The 19430-nt window shown below is 43.2% G+C and overlaps 1 protein-coding gene across 5 annotated transcripts in view; it reads left to right on the forward strand.

The window, feature by feature from the left end:
- RTKN2 (rhotekin 2) overlaps positions 1 to 19430 on the forward strand; it is a 175826-nt gene that overhangs the window by 15729 nt on the left and 140667 nt on the right. For 4 of the 5 annotated variants that reach the window (XM_033943543.1, XM_033943544.1, XM_033943546.1 and 1 more), the window contains exon 3: positions 6646 to 6704. The exons of the other annotated variant lie outside the window; for it this stretch is intronic. In XM_033943543.1, the coding sequence (XP_033799434.1) occupies positions 6646 to 6704 (59 nt within the window). The remainder of the gene's footprint in view (positions 1 to 6645; positions 6705 to 19430) is intronic. 5 annotated transcript variants of the gene reach the window in all.

Here is a 19430-nt window from a genome sequence, read left to right on the forward strand (position 1 = left end):
GTTACTTTACTAACGCGCCGCGAAGGTAAGGGGGAGGGAGATAGATTCGGTAGGAAGGAGGGAGAGGGCCGCACGCGATCAGTGACAGCGAGCGTTCCCTCCCTTAACTGCGGGGACAAGGCCATTCATCGCTCCTCAGGGCGGTGGATAACCTTGTCCCCGTGCCCGTAGTGAGTATTTTTCCCCCCTCACCGGCTAGCCTCGGATAACAGCCACCATGTCATTCTCTAGTCCTGACTAATCCCCCTCGGTGAGGGAGGCCGGCTTCTAAGACCGTGATCACCAGTTGGTTTCATAGGGCCATTTCAGCAACTTGCATTGCCTGCGGCAAGCAGCTGTCGGTTTCTCTTAAGGCTCACTTGAATAGAAGTGTTGCTGGCTAATGGGTGGAGTCTCGAGCCATTCACCCAGATGAAATTTTCAGTGCGGCTACTTGGTCCTCTTCTTATACCTTTACCAGGTTTTACCAAGTGGATGTTGCGGCTCGCTGTGATGCCGCTTTTGGGACCTTGGTGTTAAGGGCAGCCTCTTCTGTCCCTCCCTAGATTCTGTTGTTGCTTTGGTACGTCACCTAGTCTATGGAATCCAGAAGGGACATAACAGAATGGAAGATTAGGTTTTTACCTTCGATAATCTTTCTGTTAGTCCCTGTAAGATTCCATATGGCTCGCTGTCTCTGTGTAAGTTCAGTTGTTCGAAATCACCTACTTTCTCGGTTATTCTTACAGGTTTAAGGATCTTCCAGCCAATTGATGGATCTTGTGGGGAGTTTGCTCTTCTGGAGTATGCATATTACCGATGGCTGTTTCATGTGGGTGCTCATTGTACACAGCAGGTTAGTTCTACATTGCTCCTAAATGTTCTCTGTGTTGACTTTTGCTTGTTTTTATATTTTGCAGAGCAGACCATAAGAGAAATTGTGTTTGTTGCCGGGGAGGTTCTCCCATGCCCTCTTCTTTTGTCATGGATTTGTACCAGTATGGTTGCTTGGCTTTGGGACTGAACTGCAGAGGGCTCTAACTCTCTAAGGTAGGAGGAGCCCTTGCTCAGAAAAGTGTACGGATTTCTGCAACTTCTGGATTGCAGGAAGGGATTGAATACCCTAGAGCAGTGGTCTCAAACTTGCAGCCCGCCAGGTACTATTTTGAGGCCCTCGGTATGTTACCATTGTTCTGGAACGTTGCCCGCCTCACCGCTGTAACCTCACACAAACGCTTTCCTGCGTTTGTACGCAATTGTCCTCTCTACTCCACCTCACAATCGCGTAAAGATGCAGGAAAGCGCTTGCATGAGGTTACAGGAGTGAGGCGGGCAACGTTCCAGAATGTAAGGTAACTATTGGAGGCAGTGCGGCTTGTGTGTGTGTACATAATCTTGTGAAATCTCGCAAAATTTGGCACCTCTCTTGGCAGTGACTGCTTGATGTAAGATGGGGGTTGTGTCTGGAGGAGGTGAGAGCTGAAGGCGGTTGCGGACGTGACCACTAGACACTTAAGCCACAAGTTTTCCAGGCACAAGTCAGATACTGATTCTCCCTTAGAGGACTATGCCAAAATCTTGTGTCTTGCAGTTGATACTTTAGAATCTAAATCACAATTTTGCGTGAGGTAAAACTCTTTTATAGTTTTTTAAATCTTTCCTTAATTTCTTCTGATAATTTCATCTATACACAGATGAAAGCAGTGCAACATGCAGAAACTATAACGAGTTTATAAACTATAACGAGTTTTACCTCATGTAAAGTTGTCATTTCTTTAATAAGACATTAACTATTTTTTCTGCGGCCCTCTAAGTACCTACAAATCCAAAATGTGGCCCTGCAAAGGGTTTGAGTTTGAGACCGCTGCCCTAAAGTATGGCATCTTACAGGATTTAACAGAATATTATCGAAGGTAAAAACCTAATCTTCCATTTTGTTGGTTATTTTGCTTATTTCTAGATATCTTTTTATCAGATTATTTCAGTGGACACATAAAGATACATTAAAATGTGTTGATTATGATTTCAAAATAAAACACAAATAATAAAAGAAACAGGGTGGGTTGGGTAGCATTCACCCTAGCAGCAATGCAAAGTCAGGATCTAAAACCAAGTCTAGGTAAGAATAAGCTCCATGTCAAATGCGTTTCTTTAAAGAACTATTTTCACAAATAACTGTCGCCAGCTATGATTCATGTTGGAGCTTTTTTTTGCAGAGGGTGTCCCTTTTGTCTGACTTGTTCAAATTGATCTTTTCCTTAAACCCTTGCATTAATTCTGCATTCTGTGCTTTTAATCAGTATTTCAAAAGTTGTGATAGCATTACTGAAATTGTGGGTAATTGATACCATCTGCTGGTCATTTGACTTAACTACACAACAATGGGGAAAAATCTAAAATTTTGAAGTACAGTACTAAGATCAACTCTGCAAGTTTGTAAGCTGTACTTGAACAGAATGGATAGAAAATACGGTAGGTGAGAGAAAGGTGAGGTTGTAATTTTGTTTAATATGTTATATCTGAACCTTGTTCTGTGAAAGCCTTCCTCCGGGAATGGCAGGAAATAAGACTACTTTAGTGTTCAACATCCTGAAATTAGGATATTGCCTATAATTTTTCCATATTACTTTAAAAAAGCTGTTCAGATGGGCACAGTCACAGTCTCGGTCTCATACGCAACTCCTCTACGAAGATGCTAAGATACAATTTCAAACAAATAAAATACAGTAGCTTCATTCCTATCAAAAGTTCCAATCCAGGTGCCTTTTCAATCCTAAGAAGCTATACTGTTCTCATAATGCGTATCCAGTACATTACTAAACAGCAAAACCAGTTTAACATTTAAAGAAGAGACTCATTTTCTTGATGTCCAGCTATTTATCAAAAATAAGCAAACAAGTAAGTTCTACAAATAGTTGAAACAAAGTGTCTTGTGGCTGGGTGTTGATTAGTTGACTGCCTCACAAGACTGGTAAAAGGATCATTTGAAATCAGAGGTAGAGCAGACTTCTTTTTGAGCCAAGATGGAGATTCTTTTTACATTAAATGGAGAAGAGTGACAGATTATTCATAAGGATGCACTACTCACCAACCCAGCCAGCAGATTAACTGTTCCACTAACTGTATCCATGATAATCCTGTTAGTCCCTGCTCGAAAGAGCTTACAGTCTAAACCAGTGTATCGCAAACTGTGTGCTTCCTGAAATTTCTGGTGTGCCCTGACACCTCGTGGCGAGAGGCATGTCCTGTAGGAAGTCAGCCAGCACAGATGACTCTTTTCCTGGCCTGTGTCTCTCCTCCTCTCCCTGCAATTCCTAGATTCCTCCACTGGCGGGTCCTGGCCTGATGGGCCTCCACGCATGCGCATGATGTCGACGTGATGATGTCACATGTGTGTGATGTCATCGCGTTGATGTCCGCGTAGTTCCGGGTGCCTTCTGGCCAGGGCACTGGATTTAGTGTGCTGCCGGCTGGAAAGTTTGCAAGACACTGATCTAAACAAAAAAAAAGACAGTCTTTTTTGTAACTCTGTACAGCACTGCGTACATCTGGTAGCGCTATAGAAATAACTAATAGTAGTAGATGACCAGTTGGGTCAAGAGTTATAGCTTGGGCTAAAGCAGTGTATTGTATGTCTTGTACGCTGTCAGCCAGCACCTCTCCTCTCCGCACCTCTACTCCCAGGGTTAGCAAACTCAGGGCCTTGTCTGGAGGGCCCCTGCCTATGTGTGGACGTCGACATGTTGACGTTGCATGTGTGTGATGTCATCGCATGTCCAGATGCCCTCCAGCCACGGCCCTGAGTTTAGTGTGCCGCAGCTTCAAAAGGTTTGTGACACACTGGGCTAAAGGATAAAGCTGGCACATCTTGGAGACTGGGTAATGTAATATTTAACATTTTAAGATTATATGAACCTAGCAGGAAGTGCTGCTTATGTTAACTTTTAGGTTTTCAGTACAGTACAAATAGAATGTAAACAAGAACACTATGACACGATCAAAGAAAATTCCTGAAAAGATGAGAAAAAAATGCTTGAAAGGGTACAAATCCATTTTTAAAGCCGTTATCTCCAAATGGAACAAACTTGAAACAGTGGTGAATCTTCCTAGTAATGGCTGACCTCCCAAAATCACACAAAGGGTGCTGAGACAACTCATCTGGTAAATCACAAAACATCCAAAGAACTGGAGGCCTCCAGCCTCAGTAAAAGTCCATATTCATGACTCTACAATGAGAAAGAGACTAGCAAGGCAGAAGCTGCCATTATCCAGGTATAATAACAATGTTCATTTCACATTTGTGGAAAACACACCCAGATGAACTTCAAACCTTTTGGAATAATACTCTATGTATGGACAGACAGTCAAAATTGGAACTGTCCAAACAACACAGGTCCTATTATGTCTAGTGTAAAGCAAGTACAGTATTCCACAGTTAAGGATATTGTACCAGTTGTCAAACATGGTAGTAGTATGACGATGGGGTAATGTTTTTCTGTCTCAGGACCTGGAAAGCTTGACATTCTGAGGGGACCATGAATCCTGCACTGTACCAGAAAATTCCTAAAGAGAATGTCTGATCCTCTGTCTATGAAGCTGAATCTGAAGAATAATTGTACAACAAAAGAATGATTCAAATATAGACTCAAATCTACATCTGCATGGCTGAAGAGAAACAAAATTCAAGTTTTGGATTGCCTTAGTCAAAGTCCTAACCTGGACTCAGCGGACATATTGTGGTAGGACTTGAAGCAAGCAGCTCATGCACAAAACCAAAGGATATGTTTGAACTAAAGCAGCCCTGCAAAGAAGAGTGGACTAAGATTCCTTAGCAGCAATGTTAAACTGATATCACATTGTAGGTACGTTAGATAGATTGTGAGCCCACCTGGACAGATAGGGAAAATGCTTGAGTACCTGATTGTAAAACTGCTTAGATAACCTTGATAGGCGGTATATAAAAACCTAATAAACTTGTAGCAATTTTTGCTGCTGAATGTGGTAGAAACATAGAAAATGATGGCAGAAAAGGGCCACGGCCCATCTAGTCTGCCCACACTAATGGCCCACCCCCTAACTACCTCCATGAAGAGATCCCACATGCCAATCCCATCTTTTCTTAAAATCTGGCATGCTACTGGCCTCAATTACCTGTTGTGGAAGATTATTCCAGTGGTCAACCACCCTTTCGGTGAAGAAATATTTTCTGGTGTCGCCATGAAATTTCCCACCCCTGATTTTTAACGGATGCCCTCTTATTGCCGTGGGTCCTTTAAGGAAAAAGAGCTCCTCTTCCACCTCGATACGGCCCATGACATATTTGAACGTCTCGATCATGTCTCCCCTGTCTCTGCGTTCCTTGAGTGAATACAGCTGCAACTTACCCAATCGTTCCTCATACGGGAGATCCTTGAGTCCTGAGACATCCTGGTGGCCATTCGCTGAACTGACTCAACTCTCCGCACATAATGCGGCCTCCAGAATTGTACACAGTATTCCAGATGGGGTCTCACCATGGATCTGTACAACGGCATTATGACCTCGGGCTTACGGCTGACGAATCTTCTACAGATACAGCCCATGATTTGTCTAGCCTTGGATGAAGCTTTCTCCACTTGATTGGCAGTCTTCATGTCTTTGCTAATAATCACCCCCAAGTCACGTTCTGCTACAGTCCTTGCTAGGATCTCACCATTTAGGGTGTAAATCCTGCATGGATTTTTGCCACCAAGGTGCATGACCTTGCATTTTTTGGCATTGAAACTTAGTTGCCAAATCTTTGACCAATGCTCCAGCAGGAGTAGGTCCTGCGTCATACTGTCGGGCATTGAGCTTTTGTCAGGCACTGTGCTTTCATCTGTTGTGCGGTTGCCTACTATGTTGCATAGTTTGGCATCATCGGCGAATAATGTAATTTTACCTCGAAGCACCTCAGCCAAATCTCTTACAAAGATGTTAAATAGGATTGGGCCCAAGACCAAGCCCTGCGGTACTCCGCTGATCACCTCCGTCGTATCAGAGAGAGTACCGTTTACCACTACCCTCTGAAGTCTACCTCTAAGCCAGTCCCTAACCTATGCGATTAATGTTTCACCCAGTCCCATCGAACCCATCTTGCTCAATAACCTGCGGTGTGGGATGATATCAAACGCTTTGCTGAAGTCCAAGTACTCGATGTCCAGGGACTCCTCTATATCCAGCTTTCTTGTTACCCAGGCAAAGAAGCTGATCAGATTTGATTGGCAGGATCTTCCCTTCGTAAAACCATGTTGATGGGGATCTCGTAGATTCTCCTCGTTCAGGATCGTATCCAATTGGCATTTGATTAGTGTTTCCATAAGTTTACTCAAGTTATTTAGGGGGTAGTAATTAGTTTTTCGTATGGGATATATAGCTGTTGGATAACATTGTTCCTTAAATAAATGACATAATAATGTATAAACTGTATTATTAAAAAAGGAACCTGAATGTAAATGCATTACGTTTTATTTAAAGGTCAGACACTATTCAGTTTGACACATATGCAATAGTAGGGGATATCATGAGGGAGGAGATTTGCACATCACTAAAATTGCATCTCAAGAGGAATGTGTATGATCAGGAAATGGACAAAGTAACATTTGGGAGGCTTGATAATACTTATTTTCTTCTGTTATTTCCTGGCAGATCTTCAGATGTCAGGACCAAGGACCGTACAGCATGCACAGGAAAAGTCGCTATATCAGGTATTGATGTGTATTTTTATATTAATCTCTTTTCCCGCTGTTCATTTATTCATGTTTTTCTTATGTGTTTTTTCTATCAGGGGAGAAGGTGGGAATTGCTTTCCCCAAAAAATGTTCCTTGGATTTACCATCTGTTCAAAATGCTACTCTTTTTGTGTTTTAAGTGCTAGAATTAAAATGGACTGGGTGAGGAATTTTGTGGCGTGTTCAGTGTTTGAGTGTTGTTTGGTTGGGAGAAGGTGGTAATGAAAGCTGAAACTTAAAACTAATACTGAGCACCAAAATGTAGGTAACTTGTTTTCAGCTAAATGTAAGAACCTATGTTTTGGGCTCCTATGCTGGGTACAACGCTGGTTTCCAGGTAATTTTATAATCGTATGCCTATAAATAAGCATCAAAGGGGTGCCTAATAGCCTATTTTATAAAGAAACGTAGGTGTCTACTTTTATTTATCAAATTCTAACAGGTGGGGTTGGATGGGGATAAGTACCACTGTCCTAGATATCTGCCTGCCAGCACAGAGGACATCTCTCAACTGGAAGTGCCACTACAGGAGGACCCATAGAGGAGGATGTACCACAGCATGTGTTTACAAAATAGTGCTGAGGTGGAATTTTGACCTTTATCCAAGCATGTACAATTATAGCATTACCCTCCATATGTCTATCTTCATTGTTTTGCCTACTGCTTTAAGGTACTTGAATTTAGGTATTCAGCAAGGGAGAATATTTCCTTGTTTAGAAACATAGAATATGACGGCAGAAAAGGGCCACGGCCCAACAAGTCTGCCCACTCTAATGACCCCCCCCCCTAAGTTCTTCCTTGAAGTGATCCCACATGCTTATCCCATTTTTTCTTAAAATGCTGGCCTCAATTACCTGCAGTGGAAGATCATTCCAATGATCAACCACTCTTTCAGTGAAGAAATACTGCCTGGTGTCGCTATGAAATCTCCCACCCTTGATTTTCAACGGAAGCCCTCTTGTTGCCGTAGGTCCTTTAAGGAAAAAGATATCTTCTACCTCAATACGGCCCGTGACATATTTGAACGTCTCAAGCATGTCTCCCCTCTCTCTGCGTTCCTCGAGTGAGTATAGCTGCAACTTACCCAGCCGTTCCTCATATGGGAGATCCTTGAGTCCTGAGACCATCCTGGTGGCCATTCGCTGAACCGACTCAACTCTCAGCACATCTTTTTGATAATGTGGTCTCCAAAATTGTACACAATATTCCAAATGGGGTCTCACCATGGATCTGTACAATGGCATTATAACTTCGGGCTTCTGGCTGACGAAACTTCTACGGATGCAACCCATCATTTGTCTAGCCTTGGATGAAGCTTTATCCATTTAATTGGCAGTCTTCATATCTTCACTAATGATCACTCCTAAGTCCCGTTCTGCTGCAGTTCTTGCTAAGGTCTCACAATTTAGGGTGTAAGTTCTGATGGAATTCTGCTGCCAAGTTGTATGACCTTACACTTTTTAGCATTAAAACTTAGTTGCCAAGTTGTGGACCAATGTTCCAGTAAGAGTAGGTCCTGCGCCATACTGTCGGGCAATGTGCTTTTGCCTACTATGTTACATAGTTTAGCGTCATCGGCGAATAATGTAATTTTACCTCAAAACCCCTGAGCAAAGTCCCTGAGCAAAGTCCCTTATGAAGTTATTAAATTTTGGGGCAAAACAAGTAGGTGTTATCCCCTCCAACCACCAGATGGAGGCAAAGAAAACTGATCTTTTCTAGTGAATTCACCAGTATAACCCGCTGGTGCTCAGTGGAAAGTTCCAGTTTTTCTTCTAGAACAGGGATCTCAAAGTCCCTCCTTGAGGGCCGCAATCCAGTCGGGTTTTCAGGATTTCCCCAATGAATATGCATGAGATCTATGTGCATGCACTGCTTTCAATGCATATTCATTGGGGAAATCCTGAAAACCCGACTGGATTGCGGCCCTCAAGGAGGGACTTTGAGACCCCTGTTCTAGAAGATGATAGGTTGTTCAGGCTGCTCCTGGTCCCTGGCCTAGCACCCAGCTCTGCAGATCACTGCTGCACAGCTTGGTAGAACCAAAAAGCCTTTCCCAGGCTCCTGGTCCCTAGACCAGTCTTTGTAGTGTGTAGAGTTTGGCTCCCCTTCCCCACTTGCACTTTTACCACCCTTTGGGTGAGGCATTGGCTCAGCCCTGCAAAAGGAGTACAGGTCTCACTTCAGTGCCCCTCAATGCCCAAACACCCTATTTGGATGTTTTTCCCCTGGGATCCCCTGCAGCTCTCGGGAAATACAATTTTAATCTGGCCTACCTGGTTTGGCTTTATTCCCTTGTTGGAATAAAGTTCATTCAGTGTGTTAAAAAAAACTCTAATAGAGCTTGCCCCAGTGAGCAGAGGGGCAGAGGCCAGAGCCTTGAGTTATGGTGGGCCTGAGCAGTCAGACAGGCCCACATGTTTTAGCCATATGTCTGGGCATACCTGCTGACAGATACTTAGCAGCTATCTACAGGAACCAACAATGAGCACAGCTGATGGTTTTCTCTAACCCTCTTGTGACTTAACCATTTTTGACTTCAGAAATACTTATGTTTCCAGTGTAATAGGTGTGTCATTTTTGACAAGCGGGTTATTTCACCATGGTCATGAGCTACATGCAGAAGGAATCCACTTTGAATTTTTGCTGTGACCCTCCTACTTCACGGGAGTTCTACTGCCACCTGCAGTTTTTCCCTTGTGCACGTGAGCTGGAAGGAATGTTTCTATTCTGCTCTCCCTTTTCTTGTTTAATTTGGTGTTTTCAACTTTTATTTGGTGTTTTAAGTGCTTGGAGCTTTCACCTTGGTTTTAGCTCAGCCTGCGTAGAGAAGACTAAGGTCTGCAGCTAACAGGCTTATCCCTGGTGGTACCTGTTAGCCTGCCTGCACAAGTATTTTTGGAGCTCAGGGCTGACCCTTATTTTAATCCCTCACCTACTGCTTTGCAGGGGTTTGAGCACAGACTGTTAGGCTTCCTTAGGAGGCTCTGGTGTCTCGTAAGGTGCCAGATGCATTTTTTGCCTACCTCTTCTGATAGTGCATCCATCAGGAGAGTCTTGCTCCACTATTTGGAGAAGACTAATGACTTTTGGCTATCTGATCATCTCTTTGTCCTGACTAATCAGTCTCGGCCAGGTGGGCTGGCTTCTAGGTCCTCGATCGTCTGTTAGATTCCTGGGGCTATTTCTGCAACTTACATCGCCCACGTTAGGCAGCCGTTGGTTTCTCTTAGGCCCAATCAACTAGAAATGTTGCTGCCTCGAGCGTTTCACCCAGCTGAAATTTACAGGATGGCTGCTTTGTCTGTGGTGGTTCGTAATCTTCTTTCTGTTAGTCCCTGTAGGATTCCATACGACTCACCCTCTCTGTGTAAACTCCATTGTTTCAGATCACCTACTTTTTTTCTGCATAGATTATTTTCCTTGCAGGATCTTCCAGCAAGTCAACAGATCCAGGGGACAGCTCACTTTTCTGTGAGTTGCTGTTTCATGTAGGTGCTCTTAGAACACAGCAGGTTAGTTCTACATTGTTCCTCGGTGTTTTTTTGTGTTGCATTTTGTTACTTGTTTCTCTATTTTGCAGAACAGGACTTGTTTATGCTGCTGGGGAGGTTTCCACATGTCCCCTTCTTTGTGAAGGATTGGTTCCGGTATGGTTGTTTGGCTTTGGGACTGAACTGTAGCGGCTCTAACTTGCTCTCTAAAATAGGAGAAGCACATGCTCCGAAAGTGTTTGGATTTCTGCAACTCCCGGATTGCGGGAAGGGATTAAACACCTAGAGTATGGAATTCTACAGGGACTAACAGAAAGAAGATTATTAAAGGTAAAAACCTAATCTTCCAGTCTAGTATTTCTGCTTTAAGTGTTGATATCATGAAAAGAAATGGGAAGCGTAATTCTAGAATGTGTATTGCATATAATTATCATACTTCAGAAATTATGGATATTTCTAAAGAATTACTTAGTGTAATTTTGTCTGGTACCATATCCTGCTTTGCTTAGTTGCTAATAAAAATGCATTTTATTCCAAATTAAAATATTCATAATTAAAGTTATGAAAATATGAATGAAGAATATTCTTCAAAAATGAGTTACTATCTTTAAAATTGCTAAATTGTTTTAAATGTATTAATATATTAAAATTAAGTCACATGAGTGTGTTTTTATAGAGCAGATGATTAAGAAGTGTGCTAACTGAGCAGATTAGAATGAATGATTGTATTGTGAAGGCAAGATTGGATCAGATCATAATTTAACAAGAACATTCTAAAGCCTGAGGCTAGTCAAATCTTTCACACCTCTGATTAATGTATAGCTGAAGAACCACTCTTCACTCAGTTTGAGTTTGTAGTTATCTGAATCAAAATCAATCTACATATTTGGGAAATCCATCTGAAAAATAGCATAGAATTTTATTGTGTGAAAACTTAATTTCTCAGGTAATTTAGTCCACTGCAGTTATCTGTAGAACGGATTTTTTTCTGACTTGGCGATCAACTTTTGTTCTGGGTAGACATGGAATGAGGAAAATAAGCATTCAAAACATAAGTCTCTAATCCTAGTTTTCATTTGCAGAATCTAAGTTCTCATGAACCAGCTGATATTAAGCACTTGTCATTGTCTAGGGTAGTTAGCAGGCATATATTGTAAATCTTAATAAAGGGTGTGAACGTATTTCTGGCAAAATCTTATTTATTGAAATGTTGAAGTGTTCAATTTTCTTTACAAGAATAACCATAACTCAGAAAACAGAATAAATGTTTGAATTATATACGTTATCTTCTCATACTTTTATTTTGATGGTACTACAAAAGATTTTTGTTATTTTTCTTTTTTCTGATGCAGGTAGTTGCTTTGAGCAGTTACTGATGACACAAAAGAGTATTTCTCCCTAAGTTTTATTTTCCCCTGTCTTCGATATACCCAGTCTGGCGACTGCAGTTACAGTTCCATGTCTCATTCTTGACCCTTGAAATTATTGAATCTAGCCATTATTTGTCACCCTTTAATGATGACTGTGATTCTCCCTATTCCTTCCTTCCTCACCCTTCTGGAATTGAACCAGGCACCATAATTTTCTACCAACTGAGGGATTAAACCAGGTAGTGCACAACAATTGCCACCTGAACCAGTAAACTGGCCCTAGATGGAGATTTTATAGCATACCTTGCTCATAGTAAAGTGAAAAGTTGTGTGTAAAGTAAAAAGGTAAAGGTTTATGGGTTTGATATACAGGTAGTCCCCAGGTTAAAAACAAATTCTGTTTTTTTAAACCCTTCTTAAGTTGAATTTGTTTGTAACTTGGATCCTAGGATTCTTCCCATCTTCTTCACCTCCTTGAGGCCCCTCTTGCATCCCTTTCCATCCATTACACTGTTCCCTCTCCACGACCACATCCAACATTACTCCTTCATCTTTCTCTTCCTTGTGCATCTCTGCCTCACTTCTCTCCCACCACCATGTCCAGTAATTCTCTTTCCCTCCCTCCCTATGCTCAACAGTTCTCTTTCTTCATCTACCCATGTGCACCATCTCTCTTTCCCTCTTACTCAGACACTCAATTCTCCCTTTCTATTCCCTTCCCCACCTCAGCATCTCTTTCCCTCAATCCTTCCATTCTTCTATCCTAGTGCTCATGCTCCCCTCCCTCCCTCCATTCTGTGTCTCAAGTTCATGTCCCCCCCTTCTTCCCTCCATTCTTTGTCCAAAGTTTGTGCTTCCTCCCTCCTGAGTCTCAATGCGCCCCTCCCTCTCTCTATTCTGTGTCCCATGTACGTGCCTCCCTCTCGCGGATGTTTACCTTCTTCTGGACTGCTTTCTTCTCCTTCTAGCTGCAGTCGTTTCTCAGTACAAAGCCAAGGGGACTACCTATACTACTTTTCTGTGGTACAACAAAAGCAAATCCAGAGGGAATAGCAAATTTTTCAGTTTGTGCTGGAAGAATTCCCTATAGGAGGGTGAGAGAGGGGTTTTTCATATACTGCTGGACATCTGCAATCTCTGACAGCTTGCCATCAAGGATGGTTACAACATACATTTTGGAAATCTGTACAAATTATCTTATCAAAATAACATCCATTTATGTTTTCCTCTAGAACCTTCTGAGTTTAGAATTTTTCCTCTTAGAGGCACATATGATTGAGTCTAATCCGGTACAGGAGAGAGTGCAGAATTTTACTCCAGGCATTTCTTGATTTTTTTTGTGTTTTTATTTTTTTTTTCCCCCTCCCCTAAAAATGGCGATGTTAATGAATTCCAAGTCTTAGTGACAACATTATAGAAGCAGATGGATTAATTGGCCTTTCCAGTTGCCACCTACTCTGGTTATCCACCACTTCAAATAACATTAGCATATAAATTGCCAATGCCATTGTCTTTGTTTATATTTTAAATTTTTTAAAAATTAAATTTGAATAAAGAACAATAATGAAATGACATAAAGAAGTCTTTTACATCAAAACAACACAATTACTAGAACCAGTTCTCTAATATGCCCCCCCCCCCCGTTTTACCCTTTCTGCCCTATGCAACTGGAGACACAAAACCCATTGTCTTTAAGTTCTTTTATAGTGGTGGCTTCCATTAGTTTCGGTATTGGAGATCTTGTCATGCTTGTTGGTTTTTGCTAATTGCATGCTTGATCCAACACACAAGCTCCTCCCCATATCTTACCACCTAATTTTGTAATAATACATTCAGCTACCAAATCTAGTAAGACTGTTGTCTTAAAACATCTAAAACGTTGCTGTTACAGCTTCTGCTATACCCATTATCCCAGGACAAGCAGGCAGCATATTCTCAACATGTGGGTGATGTCATCTACGGAGCCCCGTAGCAGACAGCCTCGCAAGCAACTTGCTTGTAGAACTTCAAAGTTTGCAAGTGCCACACTGTGCATGCATGAGTGCCTTCCTGCCTGAGTTAGGGCGCACGTCTCCTCAGTTCTTGTTTTTCTGCGGAGCTGAGAAGCACCCATTTCTAGCTCTGCCCCGTTGTCTGTTGCCTTCTCAACACCGCGACTTTGTTTCTTTATTATTTACTTTTCCTTTCAAGTCGCTGTGTGGCGCGTGTAAAAAAACAACCTTTGTTTCTTCTTTCTTCTGTCGACTGGCTTGGGCTGCGGCCCTAGCTGCGAGTCTTCGTTTCGGATGTGGACGTTGTTTTCTTTCATATCCCGGCTTGTTCGGGGATTTAAACGCTGCTGTCAGCATGCGGGTTTTTCTCACTGACCTACACCGTTCGTGTCTTAACAACTTAGAACCTGACCACCATTCTAAGTCCTGCGCCCGCTGTGATACTTTTCAAAGGGGCTCTCAAGACATGTCGGGTCCAGATTCAGCAATTTTTCAGTGTCATGAAGCTGTCTGCTGAAATTGCCTCGTCCTCGACCCTGTCAGCGGCCTTGTTGGTCAAAGCCTCGACCTCAGGCAAGTCTCCTTCATTGGGGAAGTCCTCGTCTGCCGCTCCTCCGAAGACAGGCAAGTTTCCTTTTTCCTATGCAGGTTCACTGGTTAGTAAGCCTTTCAACAGAGTCTAATCCAGGCAACAAGTGCAGTCGTGCCAGCCTCTACGAGACCTCCTTCGAAGCGTGCCTCTAATAATAGGGAATACTCATCCTCGAGGTCGTTCTCTATGGAGTTCACTGCTGCACCTTAAATACCAGTTTTATTGGTTACGGTGCCAACTTTCCATGGCTGGAATTTTTTCTACACAAGGAGCTTCGCACTGTGTTTGCTCAATATTCTCCAGCCTCGACCCTGCTCCCTGCAAGCCAGTCTGAGCATATACTCAGGCACAACCTGCTACATCTCTGAGGCCTCGTGCCTCGTCCTCAAGTGAGTCCTCTCCTGGTCAATCCAGGCCTCGTACTTTAGCTGTCAAGCTTTCGAGGCAGTCAAGAAGCCTCGACCTGCTTCCTCCTCGAAGTACTCCTCTCCATCGAGGCACCTTTCTTCGGAGCAGGATACAGATCCCTCTCTTCCTCGTCCTTCGAGACTCTTGGGGGAACCCTCCAGACCCAGGCAGGGTCTCAACCTCGACCCTGCTCCCTGCAAGCAAGTCTGAGCATGTACTCGAGGCACACCCTGCTAGGTCTCTGAGGCCTCGTGCCTCGTCTTCATTGAGTCCTCGCCTGGTCAATTCAGGCCTCATACTCTAGCTGTCAGGCTTTCGAGGCAGTCAAAAAGCCTCGATCTGCTTCTGCCTTGAGGTACTCCTCTCCATTGAAGCACCTCTGTTCGAGGCAGGATACCCATCCCTCTCTTCCTCGTCCTTCGAGGCTCTTGGGAGAACCTTCCAGGCCCAGGCAGGGTTTCGTGCTGGATGTCCTCGTCAGCCTAGTTCCACTCCACTTCGAGGCTTTTCGAGGTCCCGGACCCCTCTTTCGAGGCATACTGTGGCAATCCTCGTTCTCTACTATGAGGCATGTGTCAAGGCACTCAGTTTCTCATACTTCTATAATATGGGTAAGGCTCCAAAAGAGGCATTGAGGTTTCCTCTGACTCTTTTTTGCACCTGGTTTTTCTGAAGAATTTGGAATTATTTCATCCAGGCTATACCCTCGCACATGGAATCCTGATACTGCATGGTTCCTTATACAGGGTTGGACAAGCCTCGGTTGTCCCACCAATCCTTACTGGTGGAATCCTCTCTCAAGAAAACTCATCCCACTCAGATTTACGCTGCAGTCCCTCCTGGGAGAGAAGGACAGTCCATGGATAACTCTGGCCGTCGGCTTTTTCCCACTTCTATGGGGGAGCATCATCGTTTGCCTGTGGGCATGTTTGATGGCGGACCTGCCGGACGGACGGGCTTTGGACCCGTCCGTCTGGCCAGTTGGTTTTGAGGTATGGGTGGGGGTTGGCAGGGGGTTGTGGAGTCGGCTGGGAGGGGGGGGCGATTGGGGGGTTCAGGGGGGTGCACCGAGGTAGGAGAGCCTGGGATCCCTCCTGCCTGTATCTTAGTGGGGGTGGGGGGGTTAGGGGGTTTCGCCGGGCCAGCAGGGCTTGGGCTCCCACCTGGCCCGATCGCTGTCAGGATGGGGGTGTTGGCCTTCGCTGGGCCAGGAGGGCTTGGGCTCCCTCCTGGCCCGATCGGTATTGGGGTGGGGGTGTCAGCCTTCACTGGGCCAGGAGGGCTTGGGCTCCCTCCTGGCCTGATCGGTGCCAGGGTGGGGGTGTCAGCCTTCGCCAGGCCAGGAGGACTTGGGCTCCCTCTAGGCTCGATCGCTGTCGGGGTGGGGGTGTCGGCCTTTGCCGGGCCAGGAGAGCTGGGCTCCCTCCTGGCCCAGTCGTTGCTGGGGTAGGGGGGGTTCTGTAACCGGTGTTCTTTTTGACAGATAACGGTTACAGAATCCAGCTTTTAGGCAAAGGACTGGCTCCTCCTTTGCCTAAAAGCCCTTTTTTTGGGCGTTTGGGACATAGGCTTTTTTTAGGTTGATTATATGGTGTAAGTTTAGACGTAGTGGTGGTCTGGGCGTTTAAACAGCTGAATGTAGAGGCAGGCTATTATCAAAAAAAACCTCCTTATGGACATTTTTTTTTTTTTTTGATAATGGACATTTTCCCTGCTTCTACTTTCAACGTTTAGGGCCTTAGGCCAAAAGGGGACTTTAATATGTTTTTTTTTTTTTAATTATGCCGCTCCAAGCTTATATACCACATCTTCTCTATAAATATAGATCTTGGCATGGTTTACAAAAAATTTAAAGAAAGGAAGATATAATAAAAATTAGTGATTATTTAGAGAGCAGCGAAATTTACATTTTTGAAAATAGCCAAGTTTTCAGATGTTTTCTAAATAATTGGAAAGAGCCCAAATTACGTAGCTGGACAGGAAAATTATTCCAAAGATCAGTAATTTTAAAGTAAATGGATTTCCCTAATTTTCCAATATAGATAATGCCTTTTAATGAGGGGATAGGTAATTTAAGCTTTTGGATAGATCTGGTAATATCAGGTCTCGCAGAATTCCAAAATAGAGGAATTAAAGGAGAAAGAGTGCCATGCAAGATCTTAAATGTTAGGCAAGTACATTTAAAGTAAACCCTAGAAATTACTGGGAACCAGTGAAGTTTTAACAAAAGCAGGGAAACAAGATCAAATTTGCTTTTTGCAAAGATCAACCTACCTGCAGTATTCTGGATTTGTTGAAGTGTTTGAAGACTTTTCTTGGTTAGACTTAAATAGACCAAATTACAATAATCCAACCTTGAAAGAATGATTGATTGTATACAAGGACAGCAAATGTTGGTGGAAACAGGATCTCGCATTCCTCAACATATGGAGAGTAAAAAAACTTTTTTTTACCAGAGAATTAAGATAGTCTTTAAATGAAAGTGTTGAGTCTATGACACCCAAAACTTTACTTGAGAATTCAATCTGCAGTGAAGATCCAGAAAGCAATGAAATGAATGAAGGTAGCTGATCTAATTTTGGGCCAAGCCAAAATAGTTTTGTTTTGGACTCATTCAGCTTCATTTGTACAGTAAGGGCCCAAGATTGAAGTTTCATTATACATGCTATTATATTCTCAGCGAGGTTAGTGAGATTCAAATCTTTCTCAAGAAGGACAAAGATGTTATCTGTATATGTATATAACGTTTCAAAGGGAGATAGATGGAAAAATTTCAAAGTAGACATATACAGCCGAACCTCAATATATTTGGGGGTTAGGGGCAGAGCCGGCCCGCGAATATTGAAAAATCACGGATAATATTTAGGGCCGGCTTTGACCCAACCCACCTCCCTCCTATGTCCTGGACCTTCCCCACCCCTTACTTGGTGGTCTTGTGGTGACATGGGGCAGGATTGATCTAGTCTAAAGACTACAATGGGAACTCACAGCAGCCATTTTGATGATGGCTCTGCACAGGGCAGGAGCATAGGATGATCGATCCTGCCCCGTGTTGCCGCTAGACCACCAGGTAAGGTCTAGGGAATGTACGATATAGAGTTTTTTGTTTTTTTTAAAAAAAAATTGCGAATAACCGAATCCGTGGGTACTGAAACCGCGGATTTGGAGGGGGAACTGTAGATGTTGAAAAGAATAGGGGACAGAGGTGATCCCTGCGGAACTCCGCATAATGGCTTCCAAGAAGATGACACAGTGCCATTCATATTAACAGTATATGAGCAAGATCGTAAGAATTTCGAGATCCGGTTTAAGACTGTAGAATCAATGCCTATCTCAGAAAGTTGGTAAATCAAAATATCGTGGTGAATGACGTCAAAGGTTGCAGATGATCAAATTGTAATAAAATTGCAAACTTGTTACGTGAGTAAGGTTGCTGAAGCTTTGAAATTAATGAGACCAATAGAAATTCGGTATTGAAATTGGGTCTGAAACCATATTGGCAGGGTAAAAGAATGGAAAATCTCTCTAACTATGATGGAAGCTGAGCAGATATGATAGACTAACATTTTGGTCAGGAGAGGAATATTCACTATAGGTCGATAACTAGACGGTGAAGATGGGTCTAGATCAGCTTTTTCAGTAATAGGTTCAGGGCCATGTGACCCATCTCTACAGAAAATAGACCTGATAGTAAGGCAGCATTTATAAGTCTGGTAAGAGATGAAATAGCCTGAGTGGGAATTTTGTCATATAGGTATGAAGGAAACGGATCCAAGACACATTTACAAGATCTTAATTTGTGACACAATTTTGAAACCTGAGCCTCGGATTGGAGGAAGGAGAGGTAAAGGTGACCTGGTTAAGAACTCGAGGTTAATCTTGTGGCACTTGTCATAGAAGTAAAGGGGGGATTAGAGATGAGGGTACTTTGAGTAGTGTGGCAAAGAAAGGGCAAGGATTGGAGCCAAGAGAGTTAGTCAAATGGGTGTAGTAGTCTTGTTTGGCAAGTGAAAGAGCTGACGGTTAAGAGGTCAGCAGGAATTTGAAATGTATGAAGTCAGCATGAGTATGGGATTTGAGCCAAAGATGTTCGGTAGCCTGGGCACAGAAACATAAGTATCTAATTTAGAGGTCAGCCAGGACTGGAGTTTGGCATGCCTTACAGAATGTGGAATGGGAGGAGAATAGGAGGAGTGAGAGTAATGAGCAGAGGAAAGAATGGTATAGGACGAGACAGCCTCATTGACAGATTTGTATAACATAGTGGTTGAGAGGAAGGAGGAAACAGTGGTGGAGAGAGCACAAAGGTCAATAACCTGAACATTCCTAAATGTATTGATACAGACTGGCCTGGTGTGGGGGGAGGGTGATGAATTGTGAAAGTTATCAGATGATGGTCAAAGAGGGAAAAACTGAGGTACAGAAATTGGCAATTTAGAGCAGTTGGAGAAGACAAAATCAAAGCAGTGGCCTTTCAGGTGTGTAGGGGTAGTGGAGCGCAGCTGAAGATTGAATGAGGATATTAAAGCCTCATCCTCCTGGATCTATCTGTGATGTTCAACACTGTAGATCACTACCTCCTCATCGATAAGTTGTCCTCGCTTGGGTTTCAGGGTTCTGTTATCACATGGTTTTCTTTCTCTTTCCCATTACATTTTTAACTTATCTTAGGGCTCTGTCCTAGGACCTCTTCTCTACTCCATCTACACTTCTTCCCTTGGTGCTCTAATCTCCTCTCGTGACTTCCAGTACCACCTCTATGCGGACATCACACAATCTATCTCTCTATGCCTGCAATTTCTACAAGCTTCCAGGTTCAAATATTAACCTGCCAGTCTGACATTGCC

Source organism: Geotrypetes seraphini, chromosome 4 (genome assembly GCF_902459505.1).
Source record: "Geotrypetes seraphini chromosome 4, aGeoSer1.1, whole genome shotgun sequence".
NCBI lineage: Eukaryota > Metazoa > Chordata > Amphibia > Gymnophiona > Dermophiidae > Geotrypetes > Geotrypetes seraphini.